The sequence below is a fragment of the Trachemys scripta genome, chromosome 8, assembly GCF_013100865.1.
Source record: "Trachemys scripta elegans isolate TJP31775 chromosome 8, CAS_Tse_1.0, whole genome shotgun sequence".
Taxonomy (NCBI): domain Eukaryota; kingdom Metazoa; phylum Chordata; order Testudines; family Emydidae; genus Trachemys; species Trachemys scripta.
Genome location: NC_048305.1, coordinates 92,764,336 through 92,788,864, shown reverse-complemented (window position 1 = coordinate 92,788,864; position 24,529 = coordinate 92,764,336). Strand labels below are relative to the sequence as shown.

General features: G+C 40.6%; 1 protein-coding gene across 5 annotated transcripts in view; it reads left to right on the top strand.

The window, feature by feature from the left end:
- The window catches only part of NFIA (nuclear factor I A), a 308,432-nt gene that overhangs the window by 259,326 nt on the left and 24,577 nt on the right, over positions 1–24,529 (top strand). For 4 of the 5 annotated variants that reach the window (XM_034779865.1, XM_034779867.1, XM_034779864.1 and 1 more), the window contains 3 exons: positions 3,587–3,765; positions 6,396–6,561; positions 16,071–16,162. In XM_034779865.1, coding sequence (XP_034635756.1) covers positions 3,587–3,765; positions 6,396–6,561; positions 16,071–16,162 — 437 coding nt within the window. The remainder of the gene's footprint in view (positions 1–3,586; positions 3,766–6,395; positions 6,562–16,070; positions 16,163–24,529) is intronic. The other variant, XM_034779866.1, reaches the window with a different exon arrangement.

Sequence of the window (24,529 nt, the reverse complement as noted above, 5' to 3'; positions counted from 1 at the left end):
ATTACGAGTGACTAACTTCAGACACTCCAGGCCTGTTTTTTTACCACCTTAATGGACACTTTTGAAAACCTTGGGTGAAATGGCTTGCCCAAGGTTACACTGTGAGTGTTTTTCAGAGTCAGGACTGGAAACCTGGTCTCCCGATTCCCAGTCCTGTACTCTAGCTATTAGATAATGCTGGGTGTATCTACTGGAATCTGTCAACTGATACAATACACTGAGTTTGGTGGAGAGTTTTCATACATCTTTGGCCTGTTAAAAGTCTTACTTGGGAATACAAATTCCTGAGACTTTGTATGCAGCCTCTCACTTCATGTGCAGTTTATTAGCTAGTTTCTTGTTGCTGCGTGGACAAATGAGTGTCATTTTTTTTTAACAGTGCACAATAGTAATATACATATATATAATAGACATACTAGTTAAGAAGTTCAGTTTTTGCAACTGGGTTATTACTGCTTAATAGCTGAGATGGTAAATTTTTGCAAAATCTAGACTAAGCTGTGATGTTTTATGTGTCTGGGGGAAGGAATATTTTATATAATACTGGCTAAGAGCATGCTACACCTGAGAGGAGATTAGTTTTTACTATTTGCACAGCTCTACTGACAGCTTTTCTTGGGATCCTCCCACAGAATTGGGAATCAGTCTAAAGAGACGATGCCAAAAGTAACAACTAAAATGAAAAGAATCTAAGTCTCTGTCCAACCTGTGTAAATCTGCAATGGCTCAATGAAAAGGGAAGAGGCAGTTAACTGACATCGAGGTTGCAGAGCTGAGTACATATCACTTGTCTAAAATTTTGTTTAATGAAAAATGCAGGGTGGGGTGGGAGAAATTGTGCTAAATGAATTTATAAAGAGTCAGCTGGAATAGTGAGGATAACTAGAAATGAGGAAAGTATGGACTTTTCTGAAATATCTTAAGAGAGCAAAGGAGGGGGAAAATCTGCTTGAATTTGAACAGTCCGTGTCTGTTTTACTTCATGTCCTCTGATTGACTGAAAATGTGCATGAGGATTTACACATTCAACCACACAGAATTCCATAATAATGGCTTCCTTACTGAGGTAGGTCTCTTGGCATATCCATTATAGACCCTGTTTTTTGCCCCCATGAATTAGTCTGAGTATAGGAACAACCATAGAGGATTAGAGCAGTAGTCCTTTAAGGGGTCGGGGCCTAGGTGGTATTGCCTAGAGATCACAGCTGGGCTGAGGTCTGGCCCCCAGGGACAGGGGCGGCTCTATGTATTTTGCCGCCCCAAGCACGGCAGTGAGGCAGCCTTCGGTGGCATGCCTGCGGGAGGTCCGCTGGTCACACGGATTCGGTGGCATGCCTGCGGGAGGTCCGCTGGTCACACGGATTCGGTGGCATGCCTGCGGGAGGTCCGCCAGTCCCACGCCTTCGACGACCCGCCGCCGAATTGCCGCTGAAGCCGCGGGACCGACAGACCTCCTGCAGGCATGCCGCCAAAGGCAGCCTGACTGCTGCCCTCACAGTGACCGGCAGGCCACCCCCCACGGCTTGCTGCCCCAAGCACGCCCTTGCTGCACTGGTGCCTGGAGCCGCCCCTGCCCAGGGACAGGAATTGCCAGACTGGAGCAAGGCCAGGTTCCGCAGGCTGGAGTCGGAGACCAGAGATAGATAGTACCAGGTTAGAATTGAGAGACAGGAGGCAGGGTCAAAATCGGCAGCAGGCCAAGGGGCACTTGGCCAATTAGAGGGCGGGTACTGTCATTCTGGGTCTCGTGGGCAGTACTTCCTGCAGCACCTACTCTCCACAATGCTCCCTGGCCATGCATCTGCATGACCACCTAGTAGCACTGTGGGAATATCAGCCACCTCAGGCTTTGCAAGACTGGGTTCTAATTCCTGGGTCCTTTCTGGTCCAGTAGTTCTCAAACTTTAACACATCTAAAACAGAAGTACTTGGCACATCACCTTTGTAATTAGTTTAGATCCTTGCTCTGATAAACTAACCCTTCCTAATACTTCATTGAGACCCACATCCCACCCTTTGAGAAACACTATATAGTCCAGTAGGATGCTGCAAAAACAAACCTGTTGTGGACTTTTTATTCCTAATCCCAAGCAGTAAGTGATAACAGCTGAAGCCTTCAAGATTGTACAAACTTTGATGAGCAGTAAAGATTTAATAATAAAGAAAAGTAACATGCAACCAAACTACCAACGCATGAAGGGAGAGAAATTAGCTTTTGTTTTGTTAAGGTCCTTTTATAACAATCATTGCGAAACGAGTGTTTATTTCTGCCCTATTTGATTTAGGCTTATTCTTCTGCATCCCTTCAACCTTTCCCATAGACTGTTAAGTGAACCGGTGCTTTGGTTATTCCCATGTATTAAACATACTCCAAGTCCAGTGCAAGAATTTCAGCTAGATACTGAATGCTTCCCAAGGCTTTTATCCAATCAGTTCTTCATGGTTTACAAATGAGGTACATGGGCACAGAAGGCCATAGAAGTTTACTAGGACTGGTGTGTGAGGGAGTTATAATGATATAATTACTAGTTTTTGGTGAGAAATAAATCTGAGTATGAGAGAAAAGCTTATACCCAACAAAGCCAACAGGTTTCTATGCAGAGAGGATAAAATCTCATTCTAGAGAAAAGGAGCAAAACTCAAGGTGCTGTAACATGGTGGTTTTAGTTACACAATGATGAGTGGGAGGAAGTGGATATGAGCATAGGAGCATCTATTTTACATAGCAAGGGGCTAGGTAAAGGTATCCCATAGTATGGGGGAGAGGAGGTATATTTCTGTCCTCAGTTACACCTCTACAATCCTGTTGAGATCAGTAGTGTTGCATGGATTAAACTGAAAGCAAAATTTGCAAAAGGGGCTCCTTTAATTTACACCCTGACTGTTCTGTTAGTAGCTTTTCTTGATACCTTTCTCTCGTGTGGCTCCTTGGTGTGTACATTCACCAATTTACTTTCCCTTAAACATCATTCCTGATTGTGGCTTAGGGGCTGGTTTGAGATTTGATTTCAAAGTTGTACAAGGGAGCTGTGAACGTCATTTGCAAAATGAGCTTGCCCCTTTTTATGTGAGCATCACATGAAAATGTGTTACTTAAAAATGTTTCCAAACTGGTGTGAAAAAATGATGAGGTACAAGAGCATCATTATACGAGGTACAAGAGCATCATTTATAGTAAAAAATAAAAATAGATCCATATGTGCAAACCAGTTATATGAAATGTCAATTAAATCAACTCTAATCTCCCAAATACAATTTTTATTGCTCAATTCATTAGAAAGGCTCTTAAGGTAATGAATAGTTGTCACTTTTATCAAGGACCACTGGTTCCTTTATAAATGTGCACTAAAAACACAGAAAGTTGTTTTAAAATATTTGGCTCCATTTGTCCTCACATTGTCTCTGAAGTGACTGTAGGATGCAGTGTGGTCTGATACAGCAATTGTGAACATCAACTGTATAAATAATAGTGTACATTTTAAAAAAAGACAAAGTAGAGCTATAAAATAATTCAATTGCATAGATTTGAACTATTATCTAACGCAAAAATCTGCTCTATATAACTTCTTTGTTTTCTTTCCTTTAGCAAGTCCGCATGCAACACCATCGACTCTTCATTTTCCAACATCACCCATTATTCAGCAGCCTGGGCCATACTTCTCACACCCAGCAATCCGCTATCATCCTCAGGAGACTCTGAAAGAGTTTGTCCAACTTGTCTGCCCGGATGCTGGTCAGCAGGCTGGACAGGTGGGGTTCCTAAATGTAAGGAAGCCATTTTTATTTCTTCAGAAGTGTTTGTCCTATGTCACATAACTATGGAATTATCTTAACAGTGTGTCACACATGTGAATGTAGCACCTTAAATAGTTGCTACAAGAAAAAAAGAAGCATTAACTACAGGAAAACAAAGGTACACTGTGGTGTAATTAATGTACTTTAATAGTCAGAAAGGGCTGGTGGTTCAATGACCTTCTGGGATCCCTGTACCCATGCTTCAGCTTCAGACGTTTGAACCCTAGTTCCACTGGGTTTATCAAAATACAAAGGCCAAATAATTTTTATTAATTATTCCTTTGGCGTTGGGGGGAAGAGCAAAAAAAGGGAGGGTGAGAAACAGATGTTTCAGATCAGCTAAGTTCATTTAAAAAAAAAAATACTGTCATACAGCACTTTAGATCAAGTTGACCAGTACTTGAACCCAAGATGTTAAAAGTACAGTTTATTATAGTTTGTTATTTCTGTATGCGGTTATCTTTTTCCCTTATCTCTATGAAGAATTAAGCAGTGTTCCAATGCTTCAAATAAGCATTTTCATTTTTTAATCAACTAAAGTGAATCATCCTCTTCACTTTATTGAAACAACATTCCAGTCAAATACAAAAATGAAACTTTATTTACATCGTATCTACAATAATGCTGTGAACGTTTCATAAAATAAAATGCATGTAATTGTGTCCCACCAGCAGAATAATAATTGGCAAAATTGTTATTACTTTTCTTATATACATAACATTGAAAGTATATTGCATCTGAAAAAATGAGGTTCTTACCCATGAAAGCTTATGCTCCCAATACGTCTGTTAGTCTTAAAGGTGCCACAGGACCCTCTGTTGCTTTTAACATTGAAAGTGTTACTAAACCTGCAGAATTAATGTAATTCTTAGCATTAATTTTATTTAATAAGCTATGTTGTCTTCAGTACTTTTTTCCTACCAAAATACTCGATTCTACATATCCCAGCCAATACTGGCTTTGAATAATGTCTGCAATATGTTAGCAGTTACATTTATGTCTAGACAACAAATCAACAGAGTGTTTTTCTTTTTCCTTGAGTATTCATTTGCTTAGTTTAGCCCAAACCATCTGCATTTTGAACTGTTAGCACATTCACAATGAACATACAGCAAAGGTCTACTTGGTAGGAAATTGGCCTACTTGTAAGACAAGAAAGTATTTGAGAAGTGTTACTGAATATATTAGTTTATTAAAGGTGCTGTATGTTGATAAATATCTCTGAAAAGTTACTTTTGAGAAGGCCTCAACCAAACAAACACGAGTAACTGTACTCTTTGAAGGCCACAGTACTACTCACGCATGTGAAGTTACATACATATACAAGCCTAATTCTTATTTACGCTAGGGCCCTTTTACATCACTGTCAGTGGAAATTACAGTTGCACCCACATTCAGGCCCGTTTACATTGCCACGGCCGTTAAAGTGGCTTTAGCATAAATGAGAATCAGGCCTGCAAATGGCTGTAGGATTGGGCCCTTAGTCCTAAATAATTCTTGTTAGTGGAAACCTAAGCAGAGATTTAAGTACAGTTTTTCTTCAGCAGTATTCAGAATATGTATCTGTATTTAAAACTGAGCTTTTATCAATGGAAAATTGGACATTCAGTGCCAGAAGAACTGCAGTTAGGATCAATTTGTGGAGTGCTGTCAAAACTGATCTTGTCATTTCTGTCACTAAAACAGAATACCTGATTCACAGACTGTCCTACTGTTTTCTTTATAATGGTACTGCCATCAATTGGTATGGTTCTCAATAGTCTAGTTTTACATTAAGATAGAAATTTTCCATATCCAGTCCTTGTTTTTATGATGTTGAAAGCTTATTTACTAATGGACAGGAGTATTCCTAGTAATCACTTGAAATAGCATAGCTGAGTATGCAGAACCATCTTGCCTCTGATTATGTACATCCCGAACAAAATACTTGTACTTTTTTAATATTGAAAATAAAGCAGATGTAAGCTCATTTGTTTCTAAGCAGATATCTAATGGCAGCTGAAATGGGAGCTGTGCTATTGGTAATTTTATGGAAATATAGGAGTGCAAGTTGCTTAAAACACATTAACTTATTTTTTCCATGAAATAAGATAGCTGCTTGACTTTTAAACCACCCCAAAATTATCTCTTTTCCTACTAATGAGTTTCTTAAGAAATTTAAGCTTATGTTCCAGGCACAGATATCCTAAGGGAACAGTAGAGGCATGAATGTAGCAAGTGTAATGGGAGACAAAATTCTGCCTAAACTTGTACTGTAGGTAACTTAGTGGTTACACAGTGCAAGAGTATAATTTGGTCTGGGGTGATTCTGACCATTTGCTAACTTTGGAGAAACAGTTTGGTCCACTAAATAAGGTGAATTTCTTGCTTAAAAATGAAAGATGGATTTAAAGGTCTTTTTACACAGAGATTGCAAGATTTTGAGATGGGTTGTGGTGCAAAGCCCAGTGAAGTAAATGAAGAACAGAAGATGGCAATTTTTCATTCCAACCTGTTTACTTAGCAATGAAGAATTAAGCATTTGTCACACCAAGTTTTAAATTGGCCTTTTCTGTTGCTGGAGGCTGCTAATAGCTAATTTTGTCTTTTGTTTTTGGCAGCCCAATGGCAGCAGCCAAGGCAAGGTGCACAATCCATTCCTTCCTACCCCAATGTTGCCACCACCGCCGCCGCCACCAATGGCTAGGCCTGTGCCTCTGCCCGTGCCAGACACAAAACCTCCAACCACATCGACAGAAGGAGGTGCCGCCTCTCCTACTTCACCAAGTAAGTATAGCTGCTGCAAGGGAGAGGGAGTTCAATAAGGTTCACACTGTTGCAACTACCATGTATCTTCTGTTCACCAACCAGGAGGAGTGGACTGTGCTCTCCAAGTTAATTTCACAGTTGTCAATTGCATAAGATTGACAACAAAATACTACTGGCATTGAACATAGTTACACACCGGAAAACTCATGGCCAGCAGCTAATGTGTGGGGGTGGAGCTGGGATATTCAAGATGCTCTCTTCCCCACCCACACAGCCCTCATGTATTTTGTGTAGCCACAAGTCAAATATACAAATTCCTGCATGAACATTGGAGCCACCATTTTGGATTCACTCTGCTAGGAAGCAAATGTGCGTCAGCTGGGTTTGAAGCTTTAAACGCTTTGGGCGTGCAGGGAGTTAATTGCGAATGGTTTAATGAAACGATGCTCAAATTGTCATTTAAAAACAAAGGGGAAGTTTTCAGTACTTTAATGGCAGGGGGACTTGTTCCCCAATTAAATGAATCCAAGATGAAGTCCAAGAATAAGCCATTATTGGAGTGATAAACATTTTTATTTCAAATGCCTCCTTGAGAGTTTACAATTTCAGAGATGGCCACTGAGGAAGCACATTAGATAGATTAGATGGAGAGTGCCCAAAAATCAATGTACTCTAAAGAGCAAATCCCTGTGTATGCTTTCAAATCTATATTATTTAAATGCTGCGTGTGGCCACTGCTTGATGTCCAAGGAGGCATGTATTATTCAACAAATATAAAGCCCAAGTTCTTAAAGCTTCAGGCACAACTCAGGTGATTCACACCTCAGAGGCCAATATTGTGGCTGTCACATGGTGGGTTCCATAGGGCATTGCACAGTCCTGACATTTGTTGTGTTTTCATAGCATTCTTTAACTGGACAGGATTGTTTGCATTTCAGGCTGAGGATACTTTGGCTTGCTTGGGAATTATAATTGTGACAGAAAGGATGGGAAGGTAGGATTTAAGACACAGATTTAAGCTAAAACCGACCCATAACTTAGAAATGTTGAAAGATCATGGTTGCTAGTACTGCTCAGAAAATTTCTGTCAGAATGAAATCCCCCCCCCCATTTTCTAGCCATTTCTGACCAACACTTTTTATATCATGAAGCTGTTTGTCTTAGCACTTTTGATGTCAAGTCTCAGTTAACTTAACGCTTTCTAGCTCTTTAATAAGAGTCAGTAGTGGGCTACTAAAAGGTTAACATTTACTCACTGGTGAGTGGTATTTGAAATAACTCAGTATTTCCCTGTCTTTAGAGTTGGAAAATATGAAGTCAGTATACTATACATGCCATCATTTATAATTATAGCTCATAAGTTATGGGCAATTTGTGGTATTTAAAAGAAAAAATATCCAAAACCATTTTAACAGTTACCTTAATGTTTATTTTATGTGATCCTTGGATTCTATAAACAATAAACAGGTATTTGGCCAGATTCTCAGCTGATGTAAGTTGACGTACCTACATGGATATCAGTGGAGCTACACTGATTTACACTACCAGGCAATCTGGCCCCTTGTGGCAAGGAATGTTCAACCAGGAGCTGTCAAGATAATCCAGGTTTTTTCAAAAGCAGCTAGTTAATGGTATTTAAACAAAAGATTAGGAAAAATAATTACCGTTGGTAATTAGTCAATCTGATATCTAAACATCCACTTCTGTACATTTTCAAGCATGCACCTTCCATTTGATAAGAGTCATGAATGTTAAATAGAACAGTGAATTGAGTTTTAAAGATGTGTGTAATACAATTTAAGTCCACATTTTATGGAAATGTGGACTATAGGAATGATTTCCAAAGAAAAATATATCACATACATATCTGAGCCTGTTGAAGCATGTTTAGTAAAATAAACTGCCAGGACTTTTTCACCAGGGAACACCCATTTTTAACAGTCTCAGGAGAGTTCAAATGGTACTGTTCTAATCCATAGCAACCCTCCGATTGTCATTGCTTTCCGCAGAATAGTAGCCCAGAATACACACATACACTGGGCCACTCTCCATATGTTTGTCTTGCTGGACAATCTTGTCACATAACGTTTTGCAAATTTAGAACGGTCCTTCAAAATGGAGGACAGGTAGCATCTCTCTCCAGATTATAGCTACGGAGTTTTGCTGACATACATCAGAAAATGTCCATCATTGCAACTCAGAGTCAATAATTTCTTGGATCCTACTCTGTTCCTTGCTCCCATTATACTGTGGACTTTGTTGCTTATTGGGGTCCTTAACTAAGTGTAAAAACTGTCAAAGTGCACTGGTATCTGTGTCCTTAAGCAGTGTCTTGAGCTCAGAATATGTAATGTAGCATAGAAAGAAGCCCTTGCTGAGAAGTGTTTTGCTATTGTGGGGGAGGGGTTGTTTGTTTATTAGAGTCCGAATAGTCAGTACAGAGTCACCAGAACTACATGAAAAGATGTTTTCCATGGTTACACAGTTCCAAGGCACCAGTGCAGCAGGAAGCATCCCTTTTTTACGGCTGTCTCCCCTCCATGGCATTATAATGAGGGAAGTCATTTACTGAACAGAAGAGGAAGTGCTTATACAGGAGTGATATTAGCATTTGGCCAGACTCTCCTTTACTGTGTGGAGGGGAATAAAGGCCCCAGGGAAATAGGTGAAGGGGATTGGAATTTGTTTCATGCTGTTTCCCTCCTTTGATCTGGTAGAAAGCCCTCTGCAGAAGCATGCATTTTGAGGCTCTACTAGACATTGGAATATGGCCCTCCAGGGGGGGTGAAGAGGCCAGGAGCAGCTGCTCAATATGTCATGCTCTCCTGGGAAGTAGAACTGAAGAGCACAACACAACGTCATGGTGGTTAACGATTCTCAGAGCAGCAGTAAAACTCTCCAACAGTGGGATTAACTTTCTGTGGAAAGCACGTCCATATCACACTGCTTAAGGAAGGAAAACCCTATGGTGGGGGGAGGGATAGCTCAGTGGTTTGAACATTGGCCTGCTAAACCCAGGGTTGTGAGTTCAATCCTTGAGGGGGCCACTTAGGGATTGGGGGCAAAATTATTACTTGGTCCTGCTAGTGAAGGCAGGGGGCTGGACTTGATGACCTTTCAAGGTCCCTTCCAGTTCTAGGAGATAAATAAATATAATATATGGAGATATCCTATTTTATTTACTGAGGTATTTGCCTCTTGTGCTGTGGTCTGAGATGCAAAGACATGGGCTCAGAATTTGCAGTTGTAGGTCCTACCACATTTGCAAGAGGTGTATCTCTGTCAGTGAGGAGATGCAGGGGAGAGGGGAGCTCATAGGATTCCTTGAGTAAGTTTTTCCTCCAAGCACAGGTTTTTCTGCAGAATAACTTATCCTTAACGTAACACAGAGACCCTTAGTTAGCATCCAATCTTTCCCCCTTCTGGGGATTTGGTTTTATTGGTAACTCAAAACCAACACAACACAAACATCACCCTAAGCTGCTTTACAAAGCCTGACTGTTCCTGGAATTGACCTGCTGTGGCCCAAAGAAACACCACCTCCGTTATGTACTGATTGGAGCTTAATAGGGCAGTAGGGCCAACTGACTGAGCAATAATTCCCCAGGGTATTCGTGTCTGAGCCCAGGGTGACTCAGCAGAAACCTTCATTCCCATACAGGGTCTAAGGTTTTTTCCATCTTGTTACCCCATTATTTTTAAAAAACACAACTGTTTTAGTGAAAGTTATTTCCTAATGCTCCATAACTGAGCCCCGGGAGAAGAACCTTTTCTGTTCCACTTGTAGGGCAAGAGAATTATTGCTTTTGTGCCTTTGTACAAAGAAGCTTTCACATTAAATGGTGATTGTAGCCGGAGGAGAAGAGTAATCTTGTAGCTAAAGCACAGGACTGACAATCAGGAAGTTTGGGTTCTAGTTCTTACTCTGCCGCACATTTGCTGTGTGCTGCTTGAGCAAGCCCATTCAGCTCTCCGTGCTGTACCTTCCCAGAAAGCAGGATGATCATGATGACCACTTACCAACATTGCTGACTGTGTAAGTGTTGCAGTGTGCGTTAAGATGCTCCGATGGAGAGTGCTACTGCAATGCAAAGTATTGCATGTGTGCATGTTCTTATACATGGCGTCATGTCTGTCTCCCCAGAGGGGTGCAATGGTCTTAAACTTTAGCAGTAGAGATCTTATAAAATGGTGTAGCTATTCATATCAGGCACGTTCTTCCTGGCCTGTAAAGGAGAAACTTCACAGTGTATTAGACTAGCACTGACTGGAATTCTGCTTTGCCAGCAGGCAGTCATCCTTGTTAATTCACAACCAAAAGGTAGACTGCACACTCTTGCATGTAACAACACTTCTTTCAGCAAAGTATAGGTAAAAGGTTTCTGCCGTAGGAAAGTGTTGCTTTATAATACATCACACTCATAACATTGTTGGTTGTTTTCTCTGGTCTTTCATGCTGTTTCTTCCCATTTTGGCTAAATATCAGAGGCTTGTGTGAGCAAATGTTCTTTCCCTGCCAGTGCTTTCGCTCTTGCTTGTTCCTAAAGTGAAGCATCATAGCAAATTTGTGGCATCACGCTCATTTCCATGGCTACAGACTATGGTGTCGCAAATTCCCCACAGCAGATTCCAGATGAAGAAAGGCCGGGCAAGGCATGAAAATGTTCTTGTTCAAACACAAAGGGCCAGAGTTTCAGCTGGTGTAAATTGGCATAGATCCATTCACTTCCAGAGGAAGTTTGTAGATATACATTAGTTCAGGATGTAGCCCAAAGAGCCAAGAAGGGAGGAAAGGATGATCTTATGGTTAAAGCACAGGATCATCAGAAGACTAAGATTCTATTCTTGTTACCTTTCTGTGCCTCAGGTTGCCCCTCTGTAAAATGAAGTATGAAAATCCCACTATAAAGGAAGCTACTTAAAACACATAATTTGATATAGCTTTAACTGGTGGGATTTCCTAGTTCCTATCCTAAAAAGAGGAGAGTAAAAGTGCCAAATGATAGGACCTCCAGGAATATCTCAACCCAACCTCCTGCATCAAGCAGGAAGAACTCTACACTGTACTTGGATGGGCAATTTCTAAGGAAAAGCCAGAATATCGTAGGAAGTGGTTCAGGGAGGCAGTAGCTGGCACTTTTGTACCCGATATCTTTCTGTGTTCCAGCATGGTAATAGGGATTGCTGCTGTTGAATATTCAGCTTTTTATATGAGACACAAAATGGAGGTTGACCATTTGTGGTCCTCAAAAGTCCTATGGTACTGGAGTATGGACGTTAGCTCCAGTGTCCTGGTGAAATTCTATCTCAAGGAATTACTTTCTCACCGCATAGATGCTCCCTGTAGTTTCAGTATTCTTCAGCTGTAAACTTTTTTACTGTGGCTGTTTGCTCTTAAGGAGACACCAACTTGAAATCTAAGCATTTTTAGGAAGTGAGTTAAAAGTAGTTGCAGGGACTACAGCCCGGAGGTGGTCATCTGAAGTGACTCCTGCATACAGCATATAGTTTATGAAGTGCCTTAGAATCCCCTGGCATGAAAGGTCTTTGAACTGACAAAAAATAATTAAGATAGGGAATTATATGGAAAGCATGATAAGGCTAACACTGCTAGCATATATACTATACAGTGAAATATAGTGAGCATATATGTGAGGTTGTCAGTACCTAAACAACATATAGTAACTTTTAGAACACTTTTGTAAGTCAAGTAATATGAGAATTTGGAGCTTTATTGGTCATTATATAAAGTGCACAGTAGTTCCAAATGCTTCTTAGTTACCCACTGGTCTAAATTTTTAGCAAGTGCATTTATAACATTACAGACGTTCACTTTATAGCCATCACAAAATCTTGCATTCCTTCGCCTTAAGTCATTATTTGTAATGGAAATAATGCTACATAGTACTATGGCCTGCCATGCAATCCTGAAGTCAGAATTCACTCTAGTCATCACTGTAGTTTACTGAAGTGCAGCAGATTTTTTTTTCTTGTGCTATATGCCCATCTCATTCCTAAATCTTTACCTTGTGTTCATCAATGCCTGAAACCATGAGAATTACAATGCAGACACAAGTGTTTCTGCAGTGCAGCTCTGCCACAGTAAAACAATGTAGTGATATGCAATGGCTGAAAAATGGAAGGTAAATCTGAGTTTCTTCCCTTTACCCATGAACTTTGTTTCCCTGGAGGCACCTTCTCCAAAGAATCAATTGGTCCATTTGCTCATTGTCCATCCATGCTGGAAGAAAGACAGGAGGCCATGGATGTAGTTTAATTAGGCTGCAACTTTATTCACTTAAAATGTCTGGGAGCACCTTACAACAAATTGTACAGCACAAGAAGGGGGGGGTCAGTTCTCCACTGTTCCAGATGTAGGAGCCCTAACCCCCACTTCCTCAGCTCCCTTAAAGGGGGCTGCGAAAAGGAGGGGATCCAAAACCCACTTACTCAGATCTCTTAAGGGGTGCTTTCCTTCAAATCCTTTTCCAGTTCATTGTATCCAAAAACCATATCCCTTCACTGGACATGTGCCAGGAGTGTTACTTAATTTGCAGCATTATAACCTAATCCCTCCTACACTCCACCCCACCAGGTCCCAGTCCAGCTGTAGGGAAAGCAAAAAAAAAAAAAAAAATCCACCCCGCCTAGGTGGTGGGGTGAAAATTCCTTCCCAGCCCATAGGAAAAGGGCAACTAACATAATACCCACTGTGGGTCAAAAGGAAACCCAATCCTTTTGCCAAGATGGGTGCTGCCAGCCCAATCCTGGTAAAGAGGCCCTATCCAGGCCTGCATGGGGTATAAATACTCTTCCAGTCATTAGGAAGGGCCTGGCAGTGACCTCCTGATCTGGCCCCAGCTACTTCCCATCCTTCCTATGCATCCCTGTTAAGTTCTCTCCTTCCCCCGACCTGCTGTAAGAAAGCATTTAAAGAGGCAGTGCCTCTTTTCTTCCAGCTAGCTGGACAAAGACCCGCTCACATGAAGGTTGCAGTGAGTACGTTTTGCCTCATGAAGAAGTTCTGAAGAGCCAGATAGCAAGAGCCCAGTTTTGAGCTATAAGACAACTCTTGCTGCTGCAGGAAGAATCTTCATTCTTGTTATGTGTAGGATTGTAAGGTTGGTTAGATCAACCTTTCCAGACTGCTGTATCCCTTTCAGGAGTCTGATTTGTCTTGTGTACCCCAAGTTTCACCTCACTTAAACTACTTGCTTACAAAATCAGACATCAAAATACAAGTGTCACAGCACGCTACTGAAAAATTGCTGACTTTCTTATTTTTACCATATAATTGTAAAATAAATCAATTGGAATATAAAAATTGTAGTTACATTTCAACGTATAGTATATAGAGCAGTATAAATAAGCCATTGTCTGTATGAAATTTTGGTTTGTACTGACTTTACTAGTGCTTTTTATGTAGCCCATTGTAAAACTAGGCAAACATGTAGATGTGTTGATGTACCCCCTGGAACACCCCTGTGTACCCCCGGGGGGTACACGTACCTGGTTGAGAACTACTGTGTTAGATGCCTCTTACAGTTAAATCACAAGGAGAGAGGCTGTGCAAGTTAAAGCAAAGATAATTTATAGATTTCTAAAAAAATTGCCTCATTCAGAAGAACCTCTATAGCTGACGCTATTGACAGGCACACGTTGTGAATTACTGGCTTTTTTTTTTAATTACCAAGTGAACACACATGAAAAAGTAAGGACTATGCATCACAAATTCTATTTTGTTCATTTATTTCTGCATTTGTAGTTTAGCTGTAATTACTCAGAAATACTTGGTAACATGCCAGGAGGGAGTACCTTGTAAAAATAATCTTAAAAATACGGAAACTCACTACAGTGCGCTAAGTTCCTATTAAATCTTTGCTGAAAATTATGGGAAGGCAACCATGTTTTGTGTGAATATTAGCAAAGCTTTTACAGTAGTTTTGGGATGAGGAGAAACTCAACATAGCAACCATTCTGAAAAGTGCTGAGCACCTTAAAATTCCATTGGAGTGGGAACTGAAATTGTTCAGTTTCTCACAGGGTGGGGACCTAATCCATATTTAAGACCTCCTCAAGCATGCGTTAGTAATAGCATCACTTTGATAACATATCCTCAAAGATCATTCTATTGACATCTGATCCTTGTAGCCAGACATGACTTTACAAGTAGGATGCCATATATTGTAGTCTCAAAACCAAAGGTCTATCTTTCACCAAACTCTTGGCTTTTATAAAAAAGGCAGTAGCATTTCACCTTTACTGACAACTCAGTATCTTTATTTATATTTAATTATCCTGATTTTTCCTCAATATGAGATGTAACCTTAAAACTTAGCTTCACTGGAATTTGGCAAAGGATTTCCTTTTTTTTAAACAGCCATTTTTACCACTTCATCAGGGAGTTAGATTGCCAATTAGATTGTTTCACATGTTATGGATTTTATTCAGCACAGTGCATTCCTTGGCCCTTAAACATATATAACTATTAAGGTACATATTTAGATCTGAAAACACAGAAAACTGAGAAAAGAAGATGGTGTGTGCAGTTGTCAAACCAGCAGAACACTTAGTATACTGAAAGTTTATTGAGGTTGGATTTGCCCTGAGTTCTGGACAGTTGCAATGGAGAGATGTAGAGCAACAATAAAATCATTAAAGTACTTCAAGTTTGGAAGTAATTTGGGTTCTTGGCTTGTATTGCTCTTAATAGCTTTACATTTTATGGGAGCCATTCCAATTTTTAAAGAGTTTCAGCCTTGAGACTGATTGCACTTACTACCCCAACCAAACTGCAACCCATTATTTTTTTACCAAGGGAATCTTAGTTTGTCAAACAGATCACATGAGTACTTAAGAGCGTGTAGACTCCAGCAATGGGAAAAATCAGGGCTTTAACTGTATACAGGTCTGTCTCATGTTACGTGGGGGTTTCATTCCGCGGTTAGCGTGTAAAGCGAAAACCGCGTATATCCAAAATCCCATTGAGTTCAATGGCGGGCGAAATCGCCCGCACTACAAGTATAGTATTAAAATTGTTATTTTTCTCTTTTTGTTTTGTTTTTTTTTTTGTTTTGTTTTGTTTTTGATGACCGCGTAAAGTTGAAATCGCGCATGTTAAATTTGCGTAAGATGCAACAGACCTGTAGTGTGCTATACTGGTATGAAATAAGGGCCCAATCCTGGTAACATACACATGAGTACAGCCTTGTACCGAGAGGCCTGCCCCTCTCAAAGACAAAAATGGTTCAGATGAACTGAGCACATCTTCTTCTGGATGCATTACATCATCTTATTTGAGTATGTTGAAAGGAGTGACTTTCATTTAGTCCAGTTATGTACATGCCTATATATTCATCATTAAAGCAAACCTTTCCAGTGTCTACAATCAAATTCTTGCTCTCTAAAACGTTTGCACATTTCTGTGTTAAACATCTGCTTAGGTGGCTCTGAGACAGTGTGTTTTGGTGTTGTTTGTGTGTGATCTAGTGCTGCTTCCTCAACGCACGTGTCCCTTCCCTTCACAGCCTACTCGACACCCAGCACCTCCCCCGCAAACCGATTCGTCAGTGTTGGACCTCGGGATCCAAGCTTTGTAAATATCCCTCAACAGACACAGGTGGGCAGCTTTCAACTTCTCTGTATGCAGTGCAGCTTGTTATTCTTCTGTGTATTTTAATGTCTCCTTACAAAGTGGGCCACATTTCTTCACCACTGTCAGTTCACCCACATGGTCTCAGTAACAACGGTGAAATGTCACTCACAATTTGTGTTTGTCTGTTGTGTTTTATTGGCTTATATGGTAATAATTCTTCCGTAATTCTTCCAGACTCTCTTGCTTTCCAAGGCATTGGCTTCTAGTGTGCAATTTTCCCTCTAGGGCCAAATTTTCAAATTCCTTTATTGCATCTGACATATTTGCAAGTGCATCTATTTGCACATGCACATGCAAAAGCCCAGATGGGCCAATCAGGTAATCATGGACTTCAGCCCAATCCTGCACCACTGAAGTCATTTCAATGGGAACAGGAGCCAGTTTCTAATTTGCCATTTGTATGCAAGATTTTGAGCATGCAGGTGATTTTTTTTTTGGTGCGGGGCCCGGGAGATAGGGAAACCAATGTGCTCACAACTACTATGAAGGCCTAGTTAAGGGAGGGCTTTTGAAAATTTGGCTTCAGATGTTAAAATGCAAGTTAAACCAAAGAACCAACAATTTAAAGCTCTAGCATCTTGTTGGCAGCCAACACCATATTTCACTGCAGTGATGTTGGGGTGACTATTCAGAGATTTGCTATAGTTGAGTCAGAAGCTCAAGCAAATATTTTTATTTCTTCAGGAGAAGGACAGGGTTTAAATGTGCTTTTTCCGAGCTGTATCAAATTCTTAGTATTGATTAAGAAAATAGTTGTTGGCAGTTTTTTTAGTGGTTAATTTTAGCCAGATGTTGAAAAAAAATTAAAGCTGTGCTTAATATCACATTATCATGGAGCAGTATAAAAATGAGAGGAACTAAAGTTCTAGGACAACTATGGCTTGTAGTTAAATGATTGCCTGATTACATTACAATGCTTTTAAAGGTTAAGATTAAGAAGTATTTTTAATATGTTTGTGATGATTTAATATGGCTGTGATTATTTAAAAATAATAATTTAGCTGGGGTGAAGTTTTACTTTTTATCCCCTTCTGTACAATTTGAAACAGATCTTAGATGTGTATAATAAGGATATAGCTACATAGATGTCACATGCTACAATTTCAGGACATGCATGAAGACAGAATCCACATTGTGATGTGATCAATGCCTACCCTATCAGTGTAATATGACTGTGTAACTTATTACTGAAAATTGTCCATTTATAGGGCTTTGACCAGATGCCTGTGAGCACAATGTTTTCTTGCTATCTGTTCCTTTTGTACCATTTGTTAGGGGCTTTAGTTTATAGCTGTGTCGACAGCACAGGTTAAACTACATTGAATCTCAAACCCTTCCTGCATTAAACAGGGTCACAGAAAGTACACTAGCAGCTGAGAGGGGGGTTAACTCTTCAAGTTCTGATTTCTTTAGTTCATTAGTAAAGGGAAGCCTGTGTCCCAGTTTTCAGTTGTTGGGCCTCCCTTTTAGTACCTCCTGTTTAATCGATATAGAAGGCAAGTTTCCATGCGCTTTTACATTTAAGTCATAGAATTTCTCTTGTGGTTTTGGAAAGGATCATAATAAACAGAAATACACTGAAATAAGGAAATACAAAAATGTTAAGGTGAGCTGTTAAAGTCTTCAAGCATTTGGCTTTTTTCTTCAGAGTCCAAGAAACTTGAAACTCTTTGGAGAATGCTGCAATAGCTTTTCTAAAAGACTGACAATACTGATTTGCAGATTGTTACATAGTGGAATAACAAAATCTGAATCTGTAAGATATGAAACTTCTTTGCATTTTTAAACTAAGTTTTTTTGCATTTGACGACTGTGAATTTTGAACCCTGCAAGTTATGATTTAGGCCATTGGAAAGTGTTCTGGCCCTATTGTATGTGCTTCTATATAATACTGGATAGCAAATGACAATACCCCTGCATAACTCCAAATTAAGGCAAAACATGCTGCTATTGATAAGGGGACTGCCAGTCTCTCTTACTACAGCTGCATCCTCTGTGCTACTGTACTTCAGGGTACATTAGAATAACCATTATGACCCACTGTGATACTGGATTTATAGTGTGCCATAAAAACCCACTGCGAATTGAAATTATTAATATAGCAGTTCTGAAGTAAACCATGTTTTAAATCAGAGAAGTGGGGTGAAAATACTGAGAAGTTAATGTTTAGGGACTTAGTTAACACTCTTCTTGTCAAAACAAATCCACTGTTATAATGAAATTTTTGCAGGACATCAGAGCGTCCCTTAGGATATTTTCAAAATATAAAAATAAAAACAAATGAAACACTAATATATGGAAAGTGGCTGGTGTTGCTATTTCCCATCAGGAATTTTACAGTGCATTCAGTAGTCAGGTTAAGAATTGTATGTCCTGATGTTGAGAGATGCCAACACTCAACTCCAAGAGTTCAGTGGGAGAGGTGAACACTCAGTATTTCTGAGCGTCAAGCTCGTAACTTTAATGTTACTTTTGCTTCAGCAGAACTCTAGAAACTCCATTTTCTCCTAACATAACTCTAATGGTTCATCTCCATTCTAGAGCTGGGCCCAAACCAAAAGCCTGGATTTGAACACTCCTGACCTTCATGGAAGTTCCGATCCAGATAGAAACTTTGAGAAATGACAAAATTTTAGAGACAACTTTTCAAAAGCACCATATTTTCTTCCCATTTTGCAGCTGTTAAACTGTGTCAGACTGCATACCCATAGTCATCAGTCTCAAAGTTGCTACAGAATTAAACATGTCCACAGTGATGTGCAAGTGCGATTTAGTAGAACGTACATTTCACATACCTGGATGTGCAAGGGGCTCATACAGCAGTGAAGTAAGATAGTGGACAAACTAACAACAACAACATTGTTGGCCTGGTGCAGGAATTATTTTTCCTGTTCTTAAACAATAGAAGGTAGGAACATGCCTTTTTTAGTGGCCATTATGAAAATCAGCAATGGACATTTCTGTTAACACTCTGTTCTAATTAATTCCAAAAGTCCTTAAATGTGAGTCATTAAGGAAGACATTTTAAATAGAAAAGTGAATATTTCATCATCATAGTTTGTTGTAGATATACCTACTGCACCAGGACAGATCTGGGGCAGAAAAACCAGACAAATAACTGGTTTAGTAAGTGGTCATGTAGAAGCCCAGAGAAGACTAAAGTTTCAAAAGGAGAGGTTTTTATAGCAGTTCAAACAATTGTGCAAATCTAGATACACTCCCTCCACTTCCCCCATCTATCACTGTTCTGCACCAGCAGCTTACCACAGTATGGTCCCATTTTTAGGGCTATTTAAAACTGAATTACTATTTGGGCTATTAGAAGAATCACTTCAGTTGGCCTGGGCCTTATTTGATGACAAAAAGTCACAGGTGTTGTAACCTTTGCTTGATAAATCATTTACTTTAGCGGCCTGACTTGTAAGCAATACAAGGTCTTCAGCTTAGCTGCCTTTGCCATATGCAAATCAGAAATACAGTATGCCTGGGATACACGGTCTACTATTTCAAAAGCAAGCTGGTCCGGATACCGCATGACTAAGTAACAGATACATTTCTTGTGTTGGCATAGTCTTGTAAGAAGAAAAAAGTGGCAGAGGAAATGGAAAGTACCATCATATTAATCAGGGGCTAACCTTCTGGAAGCTACTACACTCCTATAAAACAAATAATGTCTCTCTCTCTTGCTGCAGAAAATAATGAAGCAAAGAGCATGTGGTCAGCATAATCAGTCTAACCTAGCAGCTTGTTTTTTTGGGACCAATATGTAGACTCAGGCAGGTTATTTTTTAACCAGTGTTTGTCAATCTGTAAGGCTGGCTGAAAAAAATATAAGTTGTTTTCCATTCTGATGGGTTGGGAGCCATATAAATTCAGTTTCCTACAACTCCTTGCCCACCAAACTTTGATTACCAGGCAAAGTTTTTTCAGCCACCTCACACACACCACAGCTCATTAGAAGTTGCATTTCAGTTGGCAGAATCAATTCCTGATCCACACCACCTCTAGTCCATTTAACCTGTAGCTAAGTGTAGCAGTGCATAAATCTTGCAGCTTAAACACTGATAAAGAGCCCTGGTACAACAAACACAGTAGTGTTCTTCACACAACAGACAACTGGCCATAGTTGGTCAAGGAGCTTTTGAGAAGACAGAATTTCAAATGCCCTGCTTCTTTGCTGGTTTAATGGAAAGAGAATGCCACCAAATTTCCTCTGAAGAAAATACTTCAAAGAAAGACACCACTTAAATTTAAAGTCACTGCCTGATATCCCAATGCTCTATTTTACATTTGATTCATCTTAGTTAGCTTCCAGCTCTTTGTTAACATAGGAGCAGATACTGACTCAAGAGGACACCACTTCGAGGATAGAATCAAGGTAAATCTGTTCCTGTTTCTCTGACTGTACCATCTAATTCCCAAAGTAGAATCATACTACAAACATGTCATGGTAGCAGAAAACACATTTTTACCCACTGCTGCAATGCAGGGGGCATATGGAAATAAAAGCTATCGAAAGAAGAAAGTTGCATCCTTTCCTCAGCAATAAGATAGAAAAAACATAGCCGAGTACTTACTAAGAAGAGAGATAAAACACTCACAAAATGGCAACTTTAAGGCTGGAGCTGCTTGGTATTGCCAGATTTAAAGGGCTAGAAAGGCATGCTGGGAAGAAAATTCTATAAGAGGACTACCCTTCCCTACAGATAATTAAGGGTGGGGTCTGTACGCCCCAGGGAAGGGATTGTATGTATGTGCTATATTACTAGGACATATAGCTTCTTTAGGTCTTCTATTATCCTCAGTTTCTTCTATGCTAGTTGGGAATACCTTTGTATTCTTTGTTTTAAGAAAACTTTATTTTATCTTTATATAACATTGCCTATCTTCTAACTCAAGTGTATATGCAGATCTAACAACATAGTGCATGATAGCTTTCTTCTTGTTAAGAGACAAAGGAAAGACTTTTTCCCTCTCCTCTTCCTTCTCCTCCCCAAAAAAACAACCTTCCTATAATTTTTGACTGGCACCATCTTCAAGCAAAGGCCTGAGAAAAGAGATGTGCCTTTTACTGTGCCCTGTAGGTTGGGCTCTGTCAGACAAGCGAGAGAAGAAATTCTAGAGTAGATGGTTCTCCAGTGATAATATTCAGTCATCTAATTCTAGGGAATGTCACACAGGTGACCCAACTGACTTCAGCTGCCTGGCAGCTCATTGGGAGCAGAAAGGCAGCCTCTCAGGTCACTAGGACCTAACTGTATGGAACTTTATAGAACAAAGTCAACACCGTGAAATGGACCCAGAGGTCTAGAAAGCTAGTGCAGTTCCTAGAGAGCTGTTATTCCTGCAGCTGATGCCACCTGGCTGTTTTGTATCCAATTTCCATTGGCAGGATATGGAAAAAGAAATCATTGCAAAAATGTTTCTCTTAATAAGTAAAACATGTAACTTATATTGTGGGCAGTAGCCATTTTGCTACTTACATGATTCCTACTTCAGCCTCATTCTTGTGCCCTTACAGAAAGGGAGAGTACAACTACTAGTCTCATCTATGACTGATGCTGATGAAGCTTATTAGCAACCCTCTTGGGCTCTAATGAGTGACACAAGCTTTCCCTCATCACACCTCTCCCTCATTCCCTGGGGCTGTTGCATTACCTCAGTAAAGTGCGCAGCTTCTGCTGGCCCTCGCAGTAGGGAGTTTAAGGTGACTCCCCAGCTCAGAATTCCACCGTACTACTGCAAAGTGCTACCAGCTGCGCCAGGGTTTTGCTTAACAGAGCAGTTTGTGTTCATAAAAAGTGTAGCAGCAGCTTGTGAATTTTACATTGTAAGAGGTACTCAGAGGATATGAAAGGCAATAGGAAAAATGTCAGTTTTTAGTTTTCTAGGTCCTGAGCTGAACCATCACGAATTCAAGCCTACCCTGCTTGGACAGCATTGTAGCATTCACAGATTTGTTTGCCCGTCGCTCCTATATATCTGCGGACTCTACTCATATCCAAGTTAGTCTTGTCCTTCAGCCTGAAAGTAGGTCTTGTGTTGGCGCACTGAGAGAGATGAGAGAAGCCTAATTTTATGAAACTGTCTACACCAATCAGCCCACTGAGAGCTGTGTACACCACAAAGCAACTTCTATAGCTGCTAGCCCACAAAGTGTTGGCTACAAAGTTCCTTGATTATAGAGGCTGCTTCCTGATTCCACAGTGTGGGGACACCTTCTCCTTTCAGTAGGGGCTGCATTGCCCCACAGTGCCATTTCCCAAATGCTGCCCATTGCAGGGAATGTGGAAGTTGCACTGAGTGAGAATTTGAATGAAAGGGTAGAGCCACCTCTGGTTACAGAATAGAATTTTAAAGCATCCAGGTCTTGTAAACACATTCCCTTGTTTGAAAGCTCCTCTCCAGAGCCCGCTCTTCTTCCAAACCAATGATCTGGGAGCTTCCCCCACACTAGCGACAGGGAGTGAGGCTCACCTACCATTCCTGAAGCTCTGGGTGTAGAGACATACAACATAGATCGCTTTTAAGCAAGTTGGGCCCCAATACCCTGATGTGGACCCAAGCACTGGACTCCTGGTATAGCTCTGTTGGAACTCCCATGAGGCCCAGCCAGTGAAAGAGAGAACAAGCTATGACAGGGAACTGCTGACCATGTGAAGAGGCTGTTTCATAATCATGAGCTCTCCTTTATTAGAGGTGCTCCATTACTGCTTGGGCTGGAGGAGTCCTTTTCATTGTGGCCAGTAGAAATCCCTCCATGGCAAGCTGATCTTCCTGCTGCAAAGGCTGGAAGGGTGATGTGTATGCATGATGCAGTAGTGGTTTCAGTGTGGCTGCTGTCTGCGATTACACAAATGCTGTGTGGCCGCAAGCCCCCAGTGTAGTGTGTGTGCAAGCCTTCACTGTGCTGTGCTAGCCCCAAACACTTTATACAGGGGGGATGCAAAAGTGGCCTCAGAATAGGGGGTGAATTTCATCACCTTCAGCACCCTACCTGGTCAGTTCAGCACACAAAACCCATGTAATTGCATAGAGGCACGGATTGGCATTTCACTCTGCAGGATCAGAAGGGTATCCCTCTAGAGAGGGAAGCACTTGTTACCCAAAAATGATAGTGATTTCTGAAAGACGTGTCAGTGCCATCATGTGGCCCTGTCCTCAAAGTAGGTATGAGCCAAACCAGTCCAGAAATGATTGGGTAACTCCCAAGCAGGGGGATATTTTACTGTGCTTTTCCTCCTTCTCCTTGAATGCCAGGCTGACCCCTTTCAGCGTCCAGTACTCTGCACTCCACTTCCGGTGTCCATGAACATTATGGATGATTATTTACGACAGACATAGACAGATTTCCCGAACCAAGCCATTCAACTCGATAATCCCCACCCCACACCTCGCCCCTTCTCCCCATTTATAACAAACAGGAAGCTTGTTTGGAAAGCACCCCTTTCTTTTGGCTTTTATGGGTGTGACTTATGCTCCACAGCAGGGGAAAAGGAAGGGGAGTAAGTGTGTGGGGTGGTGAGAGCTGGGAAATATAGACATATGATGAATGAGACGGGGAGATGTAATTTCTTACTGAATAATTCTCTACAAGCTGTGCAAACTTTCTTTAGTTAAACAATTACTCTAAAAGGCAACAATTCTGTGCATTTTCATTGAAGAGCTTTCACAGTAACAATGGCCTGCGTTCTCCTTCTCTAAGAACCTCTGCAAAGAGCCAGCACAGTTTTCTGTCTTATCTTCAGCAGGAAGTGTCCTCTAAAAATATCTCATATTTCTCTCTGTAAAATGGATTTAATAGCCAACCATTTAAAATTGATTTAAATTGCCTGGAATTGGAAAAAAACCTTCCCCATATGGAGGAGTCATTACATGATTCTCTTTTATGGGAATTCTTGCATCTTCCTCTGAGCAAGCATAAGATACCAGCCAATGTCAGAGACATAATACTGAATCAGACAGAGCATTAGTCTGATGGGGCATGACAATTCCTGTGTTCATAGTTGCATGCTATATGAACTAGGCATAGAATGCATAGAGAAGGCCTCCCAGGTTTCTAGAACAACTTTTAAAACTAATAACATTTGGGTGGTGGGGGGGTTGATTTGTTCATTTGTTTTTTGAGGAGGAGGATGGATAGGGAGGATTGCCATCAAATCAGTTAGATGATCCAAAAGAATTTAAAGTAATTGGTGCAAAAGAAGTTCCATGCCTCAGAACACACTTTGTGACTGTTTGTTTCATCAGATACACAGCTGACACGGTTAACTTTAATGGGGTGGTGATCCTCATTGAATTGCAGATTCCTGTGACTGACTGAAATACTAC